This window comes from Salvelinus fontinalis, chromosome 5, assembly GCF_029448725.1.
Source record: "Salvelinus fontinalis isolate EN_2023a chromosome 5, ASM2944872v1, whole genome shotgun sequence".
Taxonomy (NCBI): Eukaryota; Metazoa; Chordata; class Actinopteri; order Salmoniformes; family Salmonidae; genus Salvelinus; species Salvelinus fontinalis.
The window spans coordinates 55,794,550-55,812,174 of record NC_074669.1 but is presented as its reverse complement, the minus strand read 5'-3'; the positions used below and the strand labels follow the sequence as shown (position 1 = coordinate 55,812,174).

General features: G+C 41.6%; 1 protein-coding gene and 1 long non-coding RNA gene across 2 annotated transcripts; both read left to right on the top strand.

The window, feature by feature from the left end:
- Positions 1–286: 286 nt before the first annotated feature.
- Positions 287–13,965, top strand: LOC129856136 (uncharacterized). The gene is made up of 4 exons (XM_055924240.1): positions 287–428; positions 9,801–10,190; positions 13,340–13,625; positions 13,959–13,965. Exons 1-4 carry the CDS (start codon positions 377–379, stop codon positions 13,963–13,965), a joined length of 735 nt encoding a protein of 244 aa, XP_055780215.1. The 5' UTR covers positions 287–376.
- On the top strand, positions 13,963–17,212 carry LOC129855889 (uncharacterized). Its single transcript, XR_008759570.1, has 3 exons — positions 13,963–14,078; positions 14,216–14,286; positions 15,166–17,212. It is a non-coding gene; the product is annotated as an uncharacterized LOC129855889 (long non-coding RNA).
- Positions 17,213–17,625: the final 413 nt, after the last annotated feature.

The following is a 17,625-nucleotide window of genomic DNA, read 5'->3' as shown; positions in this document are numbered from 1 at the left end:
GAAAGAATGCACACAGGATAAGTTCATCTATAACAGTCTTTTGAGAGACAAATTAACAGGTGTTACCTTTGATGCGGTTTCATCATATTAAAAAAAACAATGCAAAGACTCCTGGGTACACCACCAAGGCTGCTGCTCAGATAACAGGATAATATCTCCCTCGTGCCCCTCCTCTTTTCTGTGTTGTGTGTGAAAAGCAAATACAGCTGTAGATGGAGTGGTAGTTGTTTCAAACTCCGCCCACCCGGCCCCTGGGACAGCTTCAACTAACAAACTCAATGTCTGGGCGCTCTTGTCGAGTATCTCATACTATGTCATGTTATTTGTAGATGATTTAGTGGAACCAGTTGGATGATTGTATGGACTGTAGGCTACAATGCTGTTTTCTCAAAGAAAAAAACTGAAGGTGACGCTACTGCATCTCTTCGGTATGTGTCCCTTGATTTATGTGACTGTGGTTGTCGAAACTGGAGACTAGAGACAGCTGTGTTTAAACTCATTTGTGACACCTTTAGACATTTTTCCATGTTATACAGAAACGTCATATATATATACAGTGTATATATATAGATAAGCTGTACATGTAGGCTTATTAGTGTTATTAGTTATGTTCCAAAATTGAATTACTATATCTGCACACTAGGCTACCTGTTGCTTTATACAATTTTATGGGACTTCTACTGTTGTTCCAGATGTAGCGTACACCCTCAAGTTACACAACTGATATAAAAAGGAGGAATTTACCCATTTGATAAGGTTGTAGGGAGATTTTATGTGCAAAAGCAATTAGACAAGTATAGCCGCAGAAAGCAGTATGATGGTGGGGGCTGGGCGCTGTTTTTTGTTAGGTTTTTTCCTCCTTTTTCATCTTTCACCCCTATTTCGCGTGGCTATGATCACAGGCGTTGATCTCTACACCTAACAACAGTTGTGTGAAAAAAAATTGTGCAGACAAACTCTCTGTTGTATCTCATAGAGAAAGCGAAGTTGATCAACGTGAGAAACTCAAGGTGACTATCTATTTCTCTGAGACTAGTGATCTGACTGCAACCAATGTGCCTCTTATTTGAATGTTGGGCTTGAACGTGAGCTCACACACGTCATTCCCCTCTGTGTTCAGGATGGAGAAGAGAGAGCATTTCCTCTTGGTAACAAGATTTTATCAACTCACTGCATTAGATGTTTGTCCAACTTGCCTAAAGCGCTGCTCTTTAACAACCTACCTTTTCTGAAACTGTAACATGAACAACTGTGTTTATGATTTGTATGACAAGAACTAGAGTTGGTCATGGTGTTGTATCATTGAATGACAATGAGCCCAGGTCCATCAACAAAATGAAGAACCCCGTTTCTCAAATTTTCAGCGCCTGTTTCCTGGAAAACAGATTAAGCCCTGGACTAAAAAGTATGCACAACGTAGAATCTCCATTAAAATAGTATTTTAGTTCAGGACTAGGCCTAATATGTGTCTGGGAAACAAGCCCTCAAAGTATTTAGGATGCAGTGTGAGAAGGAAACAATGTGGGTTTTCAGGTTTTGGTTTTGTCTGTCAGATCTATCTTCAGTTCCTTGACTGAGGTGCTTGTGAACTATTAAGGGACTGTAAGTTATTTATAATGAGGGATACCTGGAGAACATCGGACCTCTCTGAAATGAAAATGGATGACCCTTCAGTAACATATATTTTTACACTCCCTGACCGCTTGAAAAAAGACAATTGACCCTCCTCTGTACCCAAAATGAAACAAAGTGGATAGCAGAGAACATGCTTACCGTTTACCCTCAATCCATGGACAGACCAGAGCCTTTAGATATGTCGTTTTAGAAACTGTTCTTCATTTTGTAAGCATTATCCTACATGCCAAAGTTGTCAGACGGTCGTGGATTCACATTCCACCGCGGACAACAGTAGGGGGGAAAAGATCTCCATTATAATAAAAGCACTGCATGAATCTATCATCTTATTTGAATTCTGAGAAGAAATTGCCTTTTATAAACACATTTTATGCAATTCTACTTCATTTTACATGACTGGAGACAAGCAGAATCTTTCAATATCACACCAGAGCAAGACAATGAATGAGCGCCTGCTGCAGCACCAGAGAGGTTGTGATTTCAATACAGGCTGTTAAAAAGAGGATTAGGAACAGTGCTAACAGTGTAAAAAGGAACCAGTTACATCTGAAGTATCTAATCGTCGAATTTGAGGAAAATAAATGTGTTTTAACACAGATCAGATCCTACCTATCATCAGGTAGGCCTACAGTGTATGCACTTGTATTACACTCTGGAAACTATCTAATAACTTATTTTATTCCATGATATTGTTGTTACAAAATAGATTTGTGTTGACTTTGGTCATGGGAATATAAGAGCATCTGCTATGCTAAATTAACAAACCGCATGCATAGCTCACCACGTGATACTCAAACCAAAGACTGGCCAAACTCGTGTTTCTTAAAGTTAATTCAAAGGCACGGTAGAGAAAAATAAAGCATTTTTTTGTGTCATTATTGTTTAATTCTAAGTAATTGTTATTGGAAATGTATATTTATACAGCCTAAATGCAAAATGCATAGGCATGTTGCTAAGGATCGATTTTCTCCTGCAATGGAATACCCAAATCTAACTGCCTATAGCTCAGGACCTGAAGCAAGGATATGCATATTCTTGTTACCATTTCTTGTTACCAAATAAACACTTTGAAGTTTGTGGAAATGTGAAAGTAATGTAGGAGAATGTAACACATTAGATCTGGTAAAATATAATACAATCAAAAAACCATGCAAGGTCATACATTGAGATATGACTCTATGTGTAATTTAGATGTTGTCTTCAACATGCCAGCAGTGTGTGTGCAAAGTTTCAGACTGATCCAGTGAAGAATTACATCACTAAATGTGGCATCAAGTTTGCTAGGAGTTGCCGTGATAAAAGTTTGCCGTGATAGCTACTGTAAATTGGACACTGCAGTTAGGTTGAAAACTGTTAAGGCTAGGGGGTGCTGTTGTCACTATTTATGGTAATCGTGTAATTTTTGAAACGGCTTCCTACAAAATTCTTGATCGTACAATATGCATATTATTATTATTATTGGATAGAAAACAGTCTATAGTTTCTATAGGCGTTGAAATTTTGTCTCTAAGTGGAACAGAACTCATTCTACAGCAATTTCCCTGACATGGAGTCAGATTTCAGAAATTTTGGCCCCTGTTCTGGAGTCAGTTTTAAGGCCACTGTTATTCCTATGAGTATACGGACACTGCTTACGTCTTCCCCTGGATGCCTTTACGTGATGCCGATTTGAATGGTGTCGATTGCGCAATCACAGGCACTATAAATGAAAAAACCCTGTATGTAGGAACTCTTTTCTTGGTGCGTCATGCGCGCGGAGGATACCGACCCACTGTTTTTCCAAGCATTAGTGGAGCCAGTTATATTTCTCCGGTCATATTTCAACTCGTTATAGGAGTTAAAAACATCATAAGGTAGTTAATTTAAAGCGTTTTATAGCAATTTATATCCGTTTAGTGCGATTTTGGGACATTTATTTCTGAGACACTGTGAATCTCTGGGCACGCTTCCAGTTCATGCCGAACGCAGTTGGCATTTCCACATGGCAAGAGGACAGCTTTCCACCAAAAGACGATTAGACCCAAGAAACGATGCTTTGCCCAAGATTCTGATGGAAGAACAGCTCAAAGTAGGAACAATTTATTATGATAAATCGTGTTTCTGTCGAAAAAATTTTGTGGCTTAGGACGCCATTTTTTTTGACTTAGCTTCGCTTGGCGCAAATTGTATTGAAAAGTAAGGATAATTTAAAAAATGTAATTCCGCGATTGTATTAAGAATTAAATTGTCTATCAATCGCTGTCCACCCTATATTTTTTTGTCACGTTTATGAGTATTTATGTATACGACTAGATCACTGTCTGCGCACGAACATTTTCTGACCAGCTGGGCTACTTTTCTCATTGTCTAACCATGATTTTGGTGGCTAAATATGCACATTTTCGAACAAACTGTATATGTATGTTGTAATGTGATGTTACAGGAGTGTCATCTGAAGAATTCTGAGAAGGTTAGTGAAAAAATTTATATATTTTGGCGATGTTTACGTTATTGCTCTCTTTGGCTAGAATCAATGCTGGGGTAATGTTTGCACATGTGCTATGCTAATATAACGATGTATTGTGTTTTCGCTGTAAGACACTTAGAAAATCTGAAATATTGTCTGTATTCACAGGATCTGTGTCTTTCGATTAGTGTATGCTGTGTATTTTTACGAAATGTTTGATGATTAGTAGTTAGGTAAACACGTTGCTCATTGTAATTATTCTAGTCCATTTGTGACGGTGGGTGCAATTGTAAACTATGCCATCTACCTGAAATATGCACATTTTTCTAACAAAACCTATCCTATACCATAAATATGTTATCAGACAAGTTTTTTTCTTGGTTAGGGGCTATAAATATCTTAGTTTAGCCGAATTGGTGATAGCTACTGTTGTTGGTGGACAAAGTAAAGATGGTGGATTATGCTAATGTGTTTTTAGCTAATAGATTTACATCTTTACATATTGTGTCTTCCCTGTAAAACATTTTAAAAATCGGACATGTTGGCTGGATTCACAAGATCTGTGTCTTTCATTAGCTGTATTGGACTTTAATGTGTGAAAGTTAAATATTTAAAAAAAATATTTTTTTTGAATTTCGCGGCTCTGCCTTTTCAGTAGGGGTGGGGGGGGTGTGCCGCTAGCGGCACCCCAGTCCAGACAGGTTAACTTCTTACGGCTGAGATCCCGTTAATGTGATTGATATGAAAACAGCCAGTGAAAGTGCAGGGCGCCAGATTCAAAACAACAGAAATCTCATAATTAAAATTCCTCAGACATGCAAGTATTTTACACCATTTTAACTTCTCTGGGGCAGGTGGGACGCAATCGTCCCACTGGCCAATAGCCAGGGAAAATACAGCGCGCCATATTCAAATAAAATGATATAAAAATCAAACTTTCATTAAATCACACATGTAAGATACCAAATTAAAGCTACACTCGTTGTGAATCCATACATAAACCATCATGTCCTTTGCCAAAGTGGGCCACCAGTACTTCCAACTCAGACAGCGCACCGTCCGACCAATGCATGGATGACCATAGGAAGATGACGTGTGGGCCCATTAGATCAGCCGGTCATGAACAGCAGACGGAACGTACAGGTGCCCAGCGGGACACTGGAGAGGAGTGGGCTCTGCACGTAACGTCTGCTCAATGTCCGCGTCCAGCTCCCACACTACCGGTGACACCAGGCAGGAGGCCGGGAGTATGGGGGTGGGATCCATGGGATGCTCCACTGTGTCATGCAGCCGGGACAGTGCGTCTGCCTTCACGTTCTGGGAACCTGGTCTGTACGAAAGGGTGAAAACAAAACGGGTGAAAAACATGGCCCACCTGGCCTGGCGAGGGTTCAGTATCCTCGCTGCCCTAATGTACTCTAGATTGCGGTGATCAGTCCAGTTGAGAAAAGGGTGTTTAGGCCCCTCAAGCCAATGTCTCCACGCCTTCAAAGCCTTGACGACAGCCAACAGCTCCCGGTCCCCCACGTCATAGTATCACTCCGCCGGGCTGAGCTTCTTCAAGAAGAAGGCACAGGGGCGGAGCTTCGGTGGCGTACTCGAGCGCTAAGAGAGCACGGTTCCAATCCCAGCCTCGGACGCGTCCACCTCGACTATGAACGCCAAAGAGGGATCCGGATGGACCAGCACGGGAGCCGAGGTAAATAGAGCCCTCGGGTAACCAAAAGCCCTGTCCGCCTCAGCCGACCACTGCAAACGTACCGGTCCCCCCTTCATCAGTGAGGTAATGGGAGCCGCTACCTGACCAAAACCCCGGATAAACCTCCGGTAGTAATTGGCAAACCCTAGAAATCGCTACACCTCCTTTACCGTGGTGGAAGTCGGCCAAATACGCAAGGCTGAAATGCGGTCACTCTCCATCTCCAACCCCGAGGTGGAAATGCGGCACCCTAGGAAGGAGACGGACTGTTGGAAGAACAGGCATTTCTCAGCCTTGACGTACAGGTCATGCTCCAACAGTCGACCAAGCACCCTGCGCACCAGGGACACATGCTCGACGCGTGTAGCGGAGTATATCAGAATGTCATCAATATACACCACTACACCCTGCCCGTGCAGGACCCTGAAAATCTCATCTACAAAGGCTTGGAAGACTGTTGGAGCATTCATCAACCCGTACGTTATGACGAGGTTCTCATAGTGCCCTGAGTTGGTACTGAACGCCGTCTTCCACTCGTCTCCCTCCCGAATACGCCCCAGGTGTTAAGCGCTCCTGAGATCTAATTTGGTGAAGAAGCGTGCCCCAGTGCATTGACTCAATCGCAGTGGAGATAAGAGGTAGCGGATAACTGTACCTCACAGTGATCTGTTTAGGCCTCGGTAGTCATTTCATGGGCGCAGACCTCCCTCCTTCTTCTTCACAAAAAATAAACTTGAGGAGGCGGTTGAAGTGGAGGACCAAATGTACCCCTGACGTAGGGATTCGGTGACATCAGTGGGGAGAACAAGTATTTGATACACTTCCGATTTTGCAGGTTTTCCTACTTACAAAGCATGTAGAGGTCTGTAATTTTTATCATAGGTACACTTTATTGTGAGAGACAGAATCTAAAACAAAAATCCAGAAAATCACATTGTATGATTTTTAAGTAATTAATTTGCATTTTATTGCATGACATAAGTATTTGATCACCTACCAACCAGTAAGAATTCCGGCTCTCACAGACCTGTTAGTTTTTCTTTAAGAAGCCCTCCTGTTCTCCACTCATTACCTATATTAGCTGCACCTGTTTGAACTCGTTACCTGTATAAAAGACACCTGTCCACACGCTCAATCAAACAGACTCCAACCTCTCCACAATGGCCAAGACCAGAGAGCTGTGTAAGGACATCAGGGATAAAATTGTAGACCTGCACAAGGCTGGGATGGGCTACAGGACAATAGGCAAGCAGCTTGGTGAGAAGGCAACAACTGTTGGCGCAATTATTGGAAAATGGAAGAAGTTCAAGATGATGGTCAATCACCCTCGGTCTGGGGCTCCATGCAAGATATCACCTCGTGGGGCATCAATGATCATGAGGAAGGTGAGGGATCAGCCCAGAACTACACGGCAGGACCTGGTCAATGACCTGAAGAGAGCTGGGACCACAGTCTCAAAGAACCATTAGTAACACACTACTCCGTCATGCATTAAAATCCTGCAGCGCACGCAAGGTCCCCCTGCTCAAGCCAGCGCATGTCCAGGCCCATCAGAAGTTTGCCAATGACCATCTGGATGATCCAGAGGAGGAATGTGGTCTGATGAGACAAAAATATAACTTTTTGGTCTAAACTCCACTCGCTGTGTTTGGAGGAAGAAGAAGGATGAGTACAACCCCAAGAACCCATCCCAAACGTGAAGCATGGAGGTGGAAACATCATTCTTTTGGGCTGCTTTTCTGCAAAGGGGACAGGACGACTGCACCGTATTGAGGGGAGGATGGATGGGGCCATGTATCGCGAGATCTTGGCCAACAACCTCCTTCCCTCAGTAAGAGCATTGAAGATGGGTCGTGGCTGGGTCTTCCAGCATGACAACGACCCGAAACACACAGCCAGGGCAACTAAGGAGTGGCTCCGTAAGAAGCATCTCAAGGTCCTGGAGTGGTCTAGCCAGTCTCCAGACCTGAACCCAATAGAAAATCTTTGGAGGGAGCTGAAGTTCCGTATTGCCCAGCGACAGCCCCGAAACCTGAAGGATCTGGAGAAGGTCTGTATGGAGGAGTGGGCCAAAATCCCTGCTGCAGTGTGTGCAAACCTGGTCAAGAACTACAGGAAACATATGATCTCTGTAATTGCAAACAAAGGTTTCTGTACCAAATATTAAGTTCTGCTTTTCTGATGTATCAAATACTTATGTCATGCAATAAAATGCAAAGGAATTACTTAAAATCATGCAATGTGATTTTCTGGATTTTTGTTTTAGATTCCGTCTCTCACAGTTGAAGTGTAACTATGATAAAAATTACAGACCTCTACATGCTTTGTAAGTAGGAAAACCTGCAAAATCTGCAGTGTATCAAATACTTGTTCTCCCCACTGTATGTTTCCAACTGTGTTCCATATGTTTCCACCTGTGACAGGGGATACACGTGACTCCTGGGAAGTGCGACGTCTACCAGGAGATTTATCACACAATCCCCCCGTCGATAGGGTGGTAATTGAGTCGCCTTCTTTTTAGAGAAGGCAAGAGCCAAATCGGCATATTCGGGGGGAATGCTCAAGGTGGAGACCTGATCTGGAATTTCCACCATAGTAGCACCGAAGGAAACCCCTAAACACCTCCCTGAGCACTCTCGCGACCACCCCGTGAGAGCCCTTTGTTGCCATGAAATGGGGGGGTGATGACGAGCTAACCAGGGAAGGCCTAGTACCACGGGAAACGCAGGAGAGTCAATGAGGAAGAGACTGATTCTCTCCTCGTGACCCCCCTGCGTCACCATGCCCAGGGGAATGGTAACCTCTCTAATCAACCCAACCCAAGGCGACTCAAGCACAACACTATAATTCATTGCTTCCACACAAAATGCAAATGCTCAGCACATTTTTGCAAAACAGTAAACACAACTCACTACAAAAGACGCAAAACATTTGGTGACAGCCGATACAAATTACTCCCATGAATGTGAACTTCTTCTGCATGCGTGCACACTTTACACAATTGTTCACTGAGCAATCAGTCCTTATTCATGGATGAAAGAGGTCACTCACCTCTGAGTTGCTATTTGCAAGAATGGACCTCGTAAGAGGCCGAGGGCAAGAACAAAGGAGAGGTAGAGGGGTTCAGATGTGTGGAGGTGGAAAGTTTATGATTACCGTCCACATGACCAGATGTCCCTCCAAGAGACAATGACCGCCGGTTGTATGGCAATCACTACAGAGGACTGCCAAGCGTGGATGTGCCATGCAAGGAGATGTTTTCCTCGCTGCATTGCAAGGGAAAACATTCAGTGTGATGTTGATGAAAACATGCGGCCTGACTGACAAGAATGAATAGACTGAATGTAGTGTATACTGTATTGGTGTGGCCTTTTTTACATTTCTTTGTTTTTGCAGTGATTTGTTAGCTTGGTGTATTTTATTTGTATTCTCTGTATATACTGTACAGCATCACTGAATATTGTAAAGGACAACATGGAAAAAGGTGAAATAAAGCCTTTTGTTTCTGGATATTCATGTGCTTGAGTGACATTCTTTCTGCATTGGTCATCTTTGGTCAAATTAATTTAGGAAGAAAGAATACAGCCCAAGCTGTTGTATGTTTAGTTGTCTTTTTTGGTGCATACTATAATTATAGTATCAACAAATGGCACAGAAATATAAAAGATGGTTAACCATGTTAGGGTATATTGATAGTTGTAGTTGGTATTTATTGGGCCATTAGAAATAACTTTTAAAAAAACTTTTCATTAGATAACAAGTTGTATGTTTTGATGGAGGTAGTTGACTTTATGTCATGCGTTTAATGTTTTGAGACATACTGCATTTGAAATGTGTCATTTTGGCCGACGTGTTTCAGTTTGGGTCTACATGTTAATTGTTTAGAAAAAGTTAATTCAGTTTTGACACATTTTCTTAAGAAATCGAGAAACTGTAATTTGCTACATTGCTATGTATTTAGAGAAGAACTATGTTATTTAAATCAATGCGTTGATATTAAGTCTCTCTTTCTCTCCACAGTTCTCTGCTCAGCCCAGCATTCAGCCCAGCATTCAGCCCAGCATTCAGCCCAGCATTCAGCACAGCATTCAGCCCAGCATTCAGCCCAGCATTCAGCCCAACCTGAGACTTGGCAGGTGAAAGGCATCGTGGGAAAGTCTCTCTCTTTTCCAGAAAAGGTGTTGAAGTCTGGCAGTTTACTTTATGGACACCTTGGCAATATTGCACACGTGTACCCTGGTAAACAAAGTAATACCAACCTTGAGAAGAGATTTGAAAACCGCCTTCACTGGAACAATGTTACTGGAGTCTTCACTTTGACAGACCTACAAATAGATGATTCTGGGGTTTATACTGTGGAGAATGCAGATGAAGAGAAGAAGACACATATATTTCAGCTGACTGTGTACTGTAAGTGTGTGTGTGTGTGTGTGTGTGTGTGTGTGTGTGTGTGTGTGTGTGTGTGTGTGTGTGTGTGTGTGTGTGTGTGTGTGTGTCAGCAGTAGAAATCAGCAGTAGAAACAATACTAAAGTGGTCACTTTATTGGTTCGGGAAAAAGCTGAGTGATGGGGCTGGAGAAATGTAACCACTCAAATTCATAGACAGAGCTGTGCATGCAAGGACTGATCAACCATTAAATAACAATTATAGTTGTAACCATGTTTTTAGACTATAAAGTGTTTGTTTACAATTTCTTTGTTTACAAACACTGGAGTAAAACAAGCTGATGGGTTTTCTGACGGGGACTAAGCTCATGAGGCATTTACAGTTGAAGTCAGAAGTTTACATACACTTAGGTTGGTGTCATTAAAACTCGTGTTTCAACCACTCCACAAATTTCTTGTTAACAAACTATAGTTTTTGGCAAGTCGGTAAGGATATCTACTTTGTGCAAGATTATTTCACTGTATCACAATTCCAGTGAATCAGAAGTTTACATACACTAAGTTGACTGTGCATTTGAACAGCTTGGAACATTCCAGAAAATTATGTCATTGCTTTAGAAGCTTCTGATAGGCTAATTGACAACATTTGAGCCAATTGGAGGTGTACCTGTGGATGTATTTCAAAGCCTACCTTCAAACGCAGTGCCTCTTTGCTTTACATCATGGGAAAATCATAAATCATAATCAGCCAAGACTTCAGAAAAAAAAATGGAGATCTCCACAAGTCTGGTTCATCCTTGGGAGCAATTTCCAAATGCCTGAAGGTACCACATTCATCTCTACAAACAATAGTACGCAGGTATAAACACCATGGGTACGTTGATGCCAAAAGTGCAAATCAATCCCAGAACAACAGCAAAGGACCTTGTGACAATGCTAGAGGAAACAGGTACAAAAGTATCTACAGTGGGGCAAAAAAGTATTTAGTCAGCCACCAATTGTGCAAGTTCTCCCACTTAAAAAGATGAGAGAGGCCTGTAATTTGAAAATAAGTATTTGATCAATAACAAAAGTTTATATCAATACTTTGTTATATACCCTTTGTTGGCAATGACAGAGGTCAAACGTTTTCTGTAGGTCTTCACAAGGTTTTCACACACTGTTGCTGGTATTTTGGCCCATTCCTCCATGTAGATGTCCTCTAGAGCAGTGATGTTTTGGGGCTGTTGCTGGGCAACACGGACTTTCAACTACCTCCAAAGATTTTCAATGGGGTTGAGATCTGGAGACTGGCTAAGCCACTCCAGGACCTTGAAATGCTTCTTACGAAGCCACTCCTTCGTTGCCCGGGCGGTGTGTTTGGGATCATTGTCATGCTGAAAGACCCAGCCACATTTCATCTTCAATGCCCTTGCTGATGGAAGGAGGTTTTCACTCAAAATCTCACGATACATGGCCCCATTCATTCTGTCCTTTACACGGATCAGTCGTCCTGGTCCCTTTGCAGAAAAACAGCCCCAAAGCATGATGTTTCCACCCCCATGCTTCACAGTAGGTATGGTGTTCTTTGGATGCAACTCAGCATTCTTTGTCCTCCAAACACGACGAGTTGAGTTTTTACCAAAAAGTTATATTTTAGTTTCATCTGACCATATGACATTCTCCCAATCTTCTTCTGGATCATCCAAATGCTCTCTAGCAAACTTCAGACGGGACTGGACATGTACTGGCTTAAGCAGGGGGGACACGTCTGTCACTGCAGGATTTGAGTCCCTGGCGGCGTAGTGTGTTACTGATGGTAGGCTTTGTTACTTTGGTCCCAGCTCTCTGCAGGTCATTCACTAGGTCCCCCCGTGTGGTTCTGGGATTTTTGCTCACCGTTCTTGTGATCAGTTTGACCCCACGGGGTGAGATCTTGTGTGGAGCCCCAGATCAAGGGAGATTATCAGTGGTCTTGTATGTCTTCCATTTCCTAATAATTGCTCCCACAGTTGATTTCTTCAAACCAAGCTGCTTACCTATTGCAGATTCAGTCTTCCCAGCCTGGTGCAGGTCTACAATTTTGTTTCTAGTGTCCTTTGACAGCTCTTTGGTCTTGGCCATAGCAGAGTTTGGAGTGTGACTGTTTGAAGTTGTGGACAGGTGTCTTTGATACTGATAACAAGTTGAAACAGGTGCCATTAATACAGGTAACAAGTGGAGGACAAAGGAGCCTCTTAAAGAAGAAGTTACAGGTCTGTGAGAGCCAGAAATCTTGCTTGTTTGTAGGTGACCAAATACTTATTTTACACCATAATTTGCTAAAAAATTCATTAAAAATCCTTCAATGTGATTTTCTGGATTTCTTTTCCTCATTTTGTCTGTCATAGTTGAAGTGTACCTATGATGAAAATTACAGGCCTCTCTCATCTTTTTAAGTGGGAGAACTTGCACAATTGGTGGCTGACTAAATACTTTTTTGCCCCACTGTATATCCACAGTAAAACAAGTCCTGTATCGACATAACATGAAAGGCCGCTCAGCAAGGAAAAAGCCACTGCTCTAAAACCGCCAGAAAAAAAGCCAGAAAATGGTTTGCAACTGCTCATGGGGACAAAGATCATACTTTTTGGAGAAATGCCCTCTGATTTGATGAAACAAAAATAGAACTGTTTGGTCATACTGACCATTGTTATGTTTGGAGGAAAAAGGGGAAGCTTGCAAGCCAAAGAACACCATCCCAACCGCGAAGCACGGGGGTGGCAGCATCATGTTGTGGGGGTCTTCCAAATGGACAATGACCCCAAGCATACTTCCAAAGTTGTGGCAAAATGGCTTAAGGACAACAAAGTCAAGGTATTGGAGTGGCCATCACAAAGCCCTGACCTCAATCCTATAGAAAATGTGTGGGCAGAACTGAAAAAGCATGTGCGAGCAAGGAGGCCTACAAACCTAACTCACTGACATGTAATTTTTATTAGGATTAAATCTCAGGAATTGTGAAAGACTGAGTTTAAATGTATTTGGCTAAGCTTTATGTAATCTTCTGACTTCAACTGTTTAAGTTATATTCTTCAAGAATCAATGGCTGCAAATCATTAATGTATAAGTCCAAAAATGGAAGTAGCAACTGCTCTTTTCCAAAGATAAGTACCATTTCACCAATTCCCATGTATTCATTATTTGTCTTCCAGTTCTGTCCAAACCTCAAGTGACAGTCCATCACAGCAGCTCCTGCAGTGTGGTGTGTTCTGTGGAGAACGGGAGAGATGTAACCTTGTCCTGGTACCGAGGAGAGGAGAAACTCAACCAGACCAGCAGCCCTGTCCTCAACATCACCCTCTCTCTACCTCTCAAGGTAGATGAACAGACCAGAGACTCTTACAGATGTGTTGCTGCCAACCCAGTCAGCAAGGAGACAGCTGTTGTTCCACATTCCTGTATAGAGAGTGATCCCTCCAAGGTGGCAGGTAAAAACATGTACAGTAGCAATGTTAAATTGCTGATATCCAGACAATACCAACTTGTATATGAAGCAATAAGTATGGTAGAGCTAATTTTTTGAATCCTAATGTTTAAATTAAAATATTGTTTGCTCTCTTTTTACTTTAGATCAGGGGTGTCAAACTCATTCCACGGAGGGCCTAGTGTCTGCAGGTTTTTGGTTTTTCCTTTCAATAAAGCCCTAGACAACCAGGTGTGGGGAGTTCCTAACTAATTAGTGATGTTAATTCATCAATCAAGTACAAGGGAGGAGCGAAAACCCGCAGACACTCGGCCCCCCGTGGAATGAGTTTGACACCTGTGCTTTAGATGGTAATGAGAGAACTCGAGGTTCTCTTATTATTGCTATAATCTGCATTTTGGTTGCTTCAGGCCTTGTTGGACTTGCAATCTATCTTAAGAAGAGGAGAAACGGACACTCACATACAGGTATTAGTAACATGAGTAACATAGTAACATGAGTCCTTAGTGTTTGTAGAACCTGTCTTGGGGGTGAGCATTTGTACATATCTGTCGGTTACTCCCACCCACACTGTATATTTCATTTATTTTATTTGCCTTTATAGATTCAGCTGAAAGAAAGCAAGATGTCATCCAGTATACAGAGATAACTCACATTAAACCAGCAGAAAACCAGGTTAGTAATAATACTACAGGCTGATTAACATAGGAGATGTAATACAGCAGCTTTTGCAGCCCTCATGGCTACAACTGTAGGCTTTAGCTCTGTGCCAGTGAGTTAATGTGGTATTGAGTTGCACAGACCACTTGAGTTTGATAACCGGCCTGATGTCACTGCAACCAGTTTTGCCCATATGAAATGTTTGGGTTGCACAATGAGAAGCCACACTGCATATTGTACATACAGTACCAGTCAAACGTTTGGACACACCTACCCATTCAACCGGCCTCACAACTGCAGACCACATGTAACCATACCAGCCAGGACCACCACATCAGGCTTCTTCACCTGCAGGTCATCTGGGAGGGGTGGGAGGGTTGGGCCTGGCTCCCAAGTGGGTGGACCTATGCCCTCTCTGGCCTACCCATTGCTGTGCCCTTGCCCAGTCATGTGAAATCCATAGATCGGAGCCTATTGAATTAATTTCAATTATTGATGTCCTTTTATGAACTGTAATTCAGTAAAATCTTTGAAATTGTTGCATGTTGCATTCATATTATTGTTCAGTATAGTAATGCCTTTGATTTACCTGTTTCTTTAATAGTATTTGTCAAGTCAGTGGACTTTTAAGCTTGGCTTCTTGGTTCCTCCCACTAGATTTAGGAATGGTTCTAGATGTGTTGACTGTTGAGGTACATAATGCAGAACAATGAGAATAGACAAGAGAGCATCAGACCTGTCTTGTTTCCTTCCTCTGGTACAAAGTATCTAATAACGAAACACATAATTTTTCTTTAACTTTTTTGCTACACGTTTTCTTCCCCACGTCTCTGCCCCTCTTTCCTTGTCCCTCTCAATCCTTCCCTCCCTACCTCTTTCCCTCTCCCTGTCTAGGAGGAGCGAAGAGGTATACCAGAACTGGATCTGCTTAGAGACAACCCTAACCTCAACATTAGTTTATTATACACTCCAGTAACATCACATGGCTGCCAGCGAGGATGTTGACACAGCATGAAGGAGAGAGAGAACAGCAAGTTACTGAGAGGGTAACATGATAATTCACATCCAAGAGAAGGTGTTACCTCTTACAGTGGATGTTGAGACAAAATTATAGTAAATATTCATCTGGAAAACTTAATGGAGGCACAGTTGTTACTGGAGGAAATTCCCATTTAACGATTGTGCTGTTATCATTTCAAACTTCCTTTGTTGGTCATTCTCACAGTCTCTTGTTGATTTGGGGGCTTGATGAGATTCACTGATGCAGACAAATTCAATAACTATGCCTAGGGTTATTAGTAGGATGATCCCTCTTTTCAAGTGCCCATTGTCCAAATGTATAGGTTATTAAAACAAATGGAACCTCTTTTAATACAATTAATTAGTGTACTTACTATACTACTGCTGTGCCAAAGCTTCTTTTCAGTATTGTCTGTTCTGTTGTTTAAATGTAGGTGCCACCCCTGTATATTTTTTTATAACTGGTCATTATTTAGCTTGCCAGTGGATAGTAGCTGTGAACATAAAAAGTAGATGTTTGGTGAGAAAAAGCCACCTACTCCTCAGCACAATGGCTATTAGTGTAATGGCTTTCGTTGGTGGAAGGACCAAAATGCAGCGTGGTACGTATCCATAATATCATTTAATCGAGAATGAATACAAAATACAAAAGAACAAGAGAATAAATGAAAATCGAACTGGTACCGATTGGTACTAACACATGAAACAATCACCCACAAAACACAATAGAAAACAGGCTACCTAAATATGGCTCCCAATCAGAGACAACGACTGACACCTGCCTCTGGTTGAGAACCATACTAGGCCAAACACATAGAAATATAACATACAGAACAAAACATAGAATGCCCACCCCAACTCACGCCCTGACCAAACTAAAATAAAGACATAAAAACGGAACTAAGGTCAGAACGTGACAATTAGGCTACGTTGGAAACCACCAAATTCTGTTGAAACATTTCTGAGTGGTAGATCTTGATTTGCCTTTTGACTCAGAAAGTGATCTTTGGTGACATTTTACTCTTATTGCTTTTCACAAAATGCAGACGTGATTAAGTGTAGTTCAGATCTTGCTTTGACAATAACTGTGTTCATGCAGTTTGAATGTACGTTTCAATGTTTTGTGTGGACCCCAGGAAGAGTTTTGTGCTCTGAGCCAGTGTACACCAATTTGTACTCTGAGTCAGTGTACTGTATATTGTAAGTGTAACTTAAATCATGTGTCAGTAAAATGTTCTCTAACCGTTCTATGCTTTTACATTTGGACTGTGGTCATGCATTATTGTGCCAATTTATGTTTTATATAAAAACATGTATTGTAAATTATTCCATGCCAAATATAATTTTAATCACATTTGGTCAGAAAACATGAGTGCCTCATTTATCATTCTGTGTATTTATGTGATGTGTTTTTCTACAATTTTCAGATTGTGCAATACATTTTAACTTCCTGATTCCTGATCTTTAGCATTATGGTCAGTGTGAAGAACTGTCTTTGGCTCCTCCTAAAACAGATGTTTCTGCAGCTCACACTGACAACCCCTCCTTCGGTGCACAGTTGTCAGGGTGTTGAACTTTTTCACCAGAAACCAGCATATATGTATAACTAATTAAGTGTATAAAAAAAATACTTTCCCACAATCTCTTTCACCTGCTGAGTTTCAGACTGAGCTGAATGCTGGGCTTCACAGAGTAGATAGCTTAGATATCTCAGTATCAACACACTTGTCACAAAGTAGAGTATATATTATATACGTAAGCTACACCATTTAGAGTCTGTTTTTTCCAGTTAAGACCCCAAAAACGGCAGTCTTGTTTTGCTCATGCTGCAACACTTGTCATGAAACTAACTACAACATTTTCACCCATCTCACTTGTCTGCCCATGATCTATTTAATAAAGCACATGACCTGTTCCTCAACCACTCGTCTTTCACTCTACCATCTGGCCTCTACGTGACAGATAGACACTGATCACGTAATCACAGGAAACCACCAACATTTTCTGTTTAGAGTGGAGCAGTCTAACTAACCTTTAACATGCCTACTTTGGATAAAACTCATGAATGAAAAGCTGATCGGTATTACATTTGAATATATTGGTTGGGCACATCCTCTATAGATAGTTACATCATCATAGATGGAATTGTCCTCAAACTTCATTGAAATGGGTAACACAAACAAGTCTATACTGTTCCTGTATTAGTGTGAGAAAAAGTAATTGGAGAGAAGGAAAGTCATCTTTCAGAGGAAAATACCCTTTAATTAACTCAGATCAATTCTAACGAGAGATTAATCAGTTAACAATCACAGACACTGTAAATGTGGAGTTTAT

Excerpts from the sequence above, each read along its gene's own strand:
- LOC129856136 (XM_055924240.1), top strand. The coding sequence starts at position 377 with ATGCTGTTTTCTCAAAGAAAAAAACTGAAGGTGACGCTACTGCATCTC. Across the intron at positions 429-9,800 it reads GACGCTACTGCATCTCTTCG|TTCTCTGCTCAGCCCAGCAT; the intron begins GTATGTGTCCCT and ends TTCTCTCCACAG. Across the intron at positions 10,191-13,339 it reads ATTTCAGCTGACTGTGTACT|TTCTGTCCAAACCTCAAGTG; the intron begins GTAAGTGTGTGT and ends TTTGTCTTCCAG.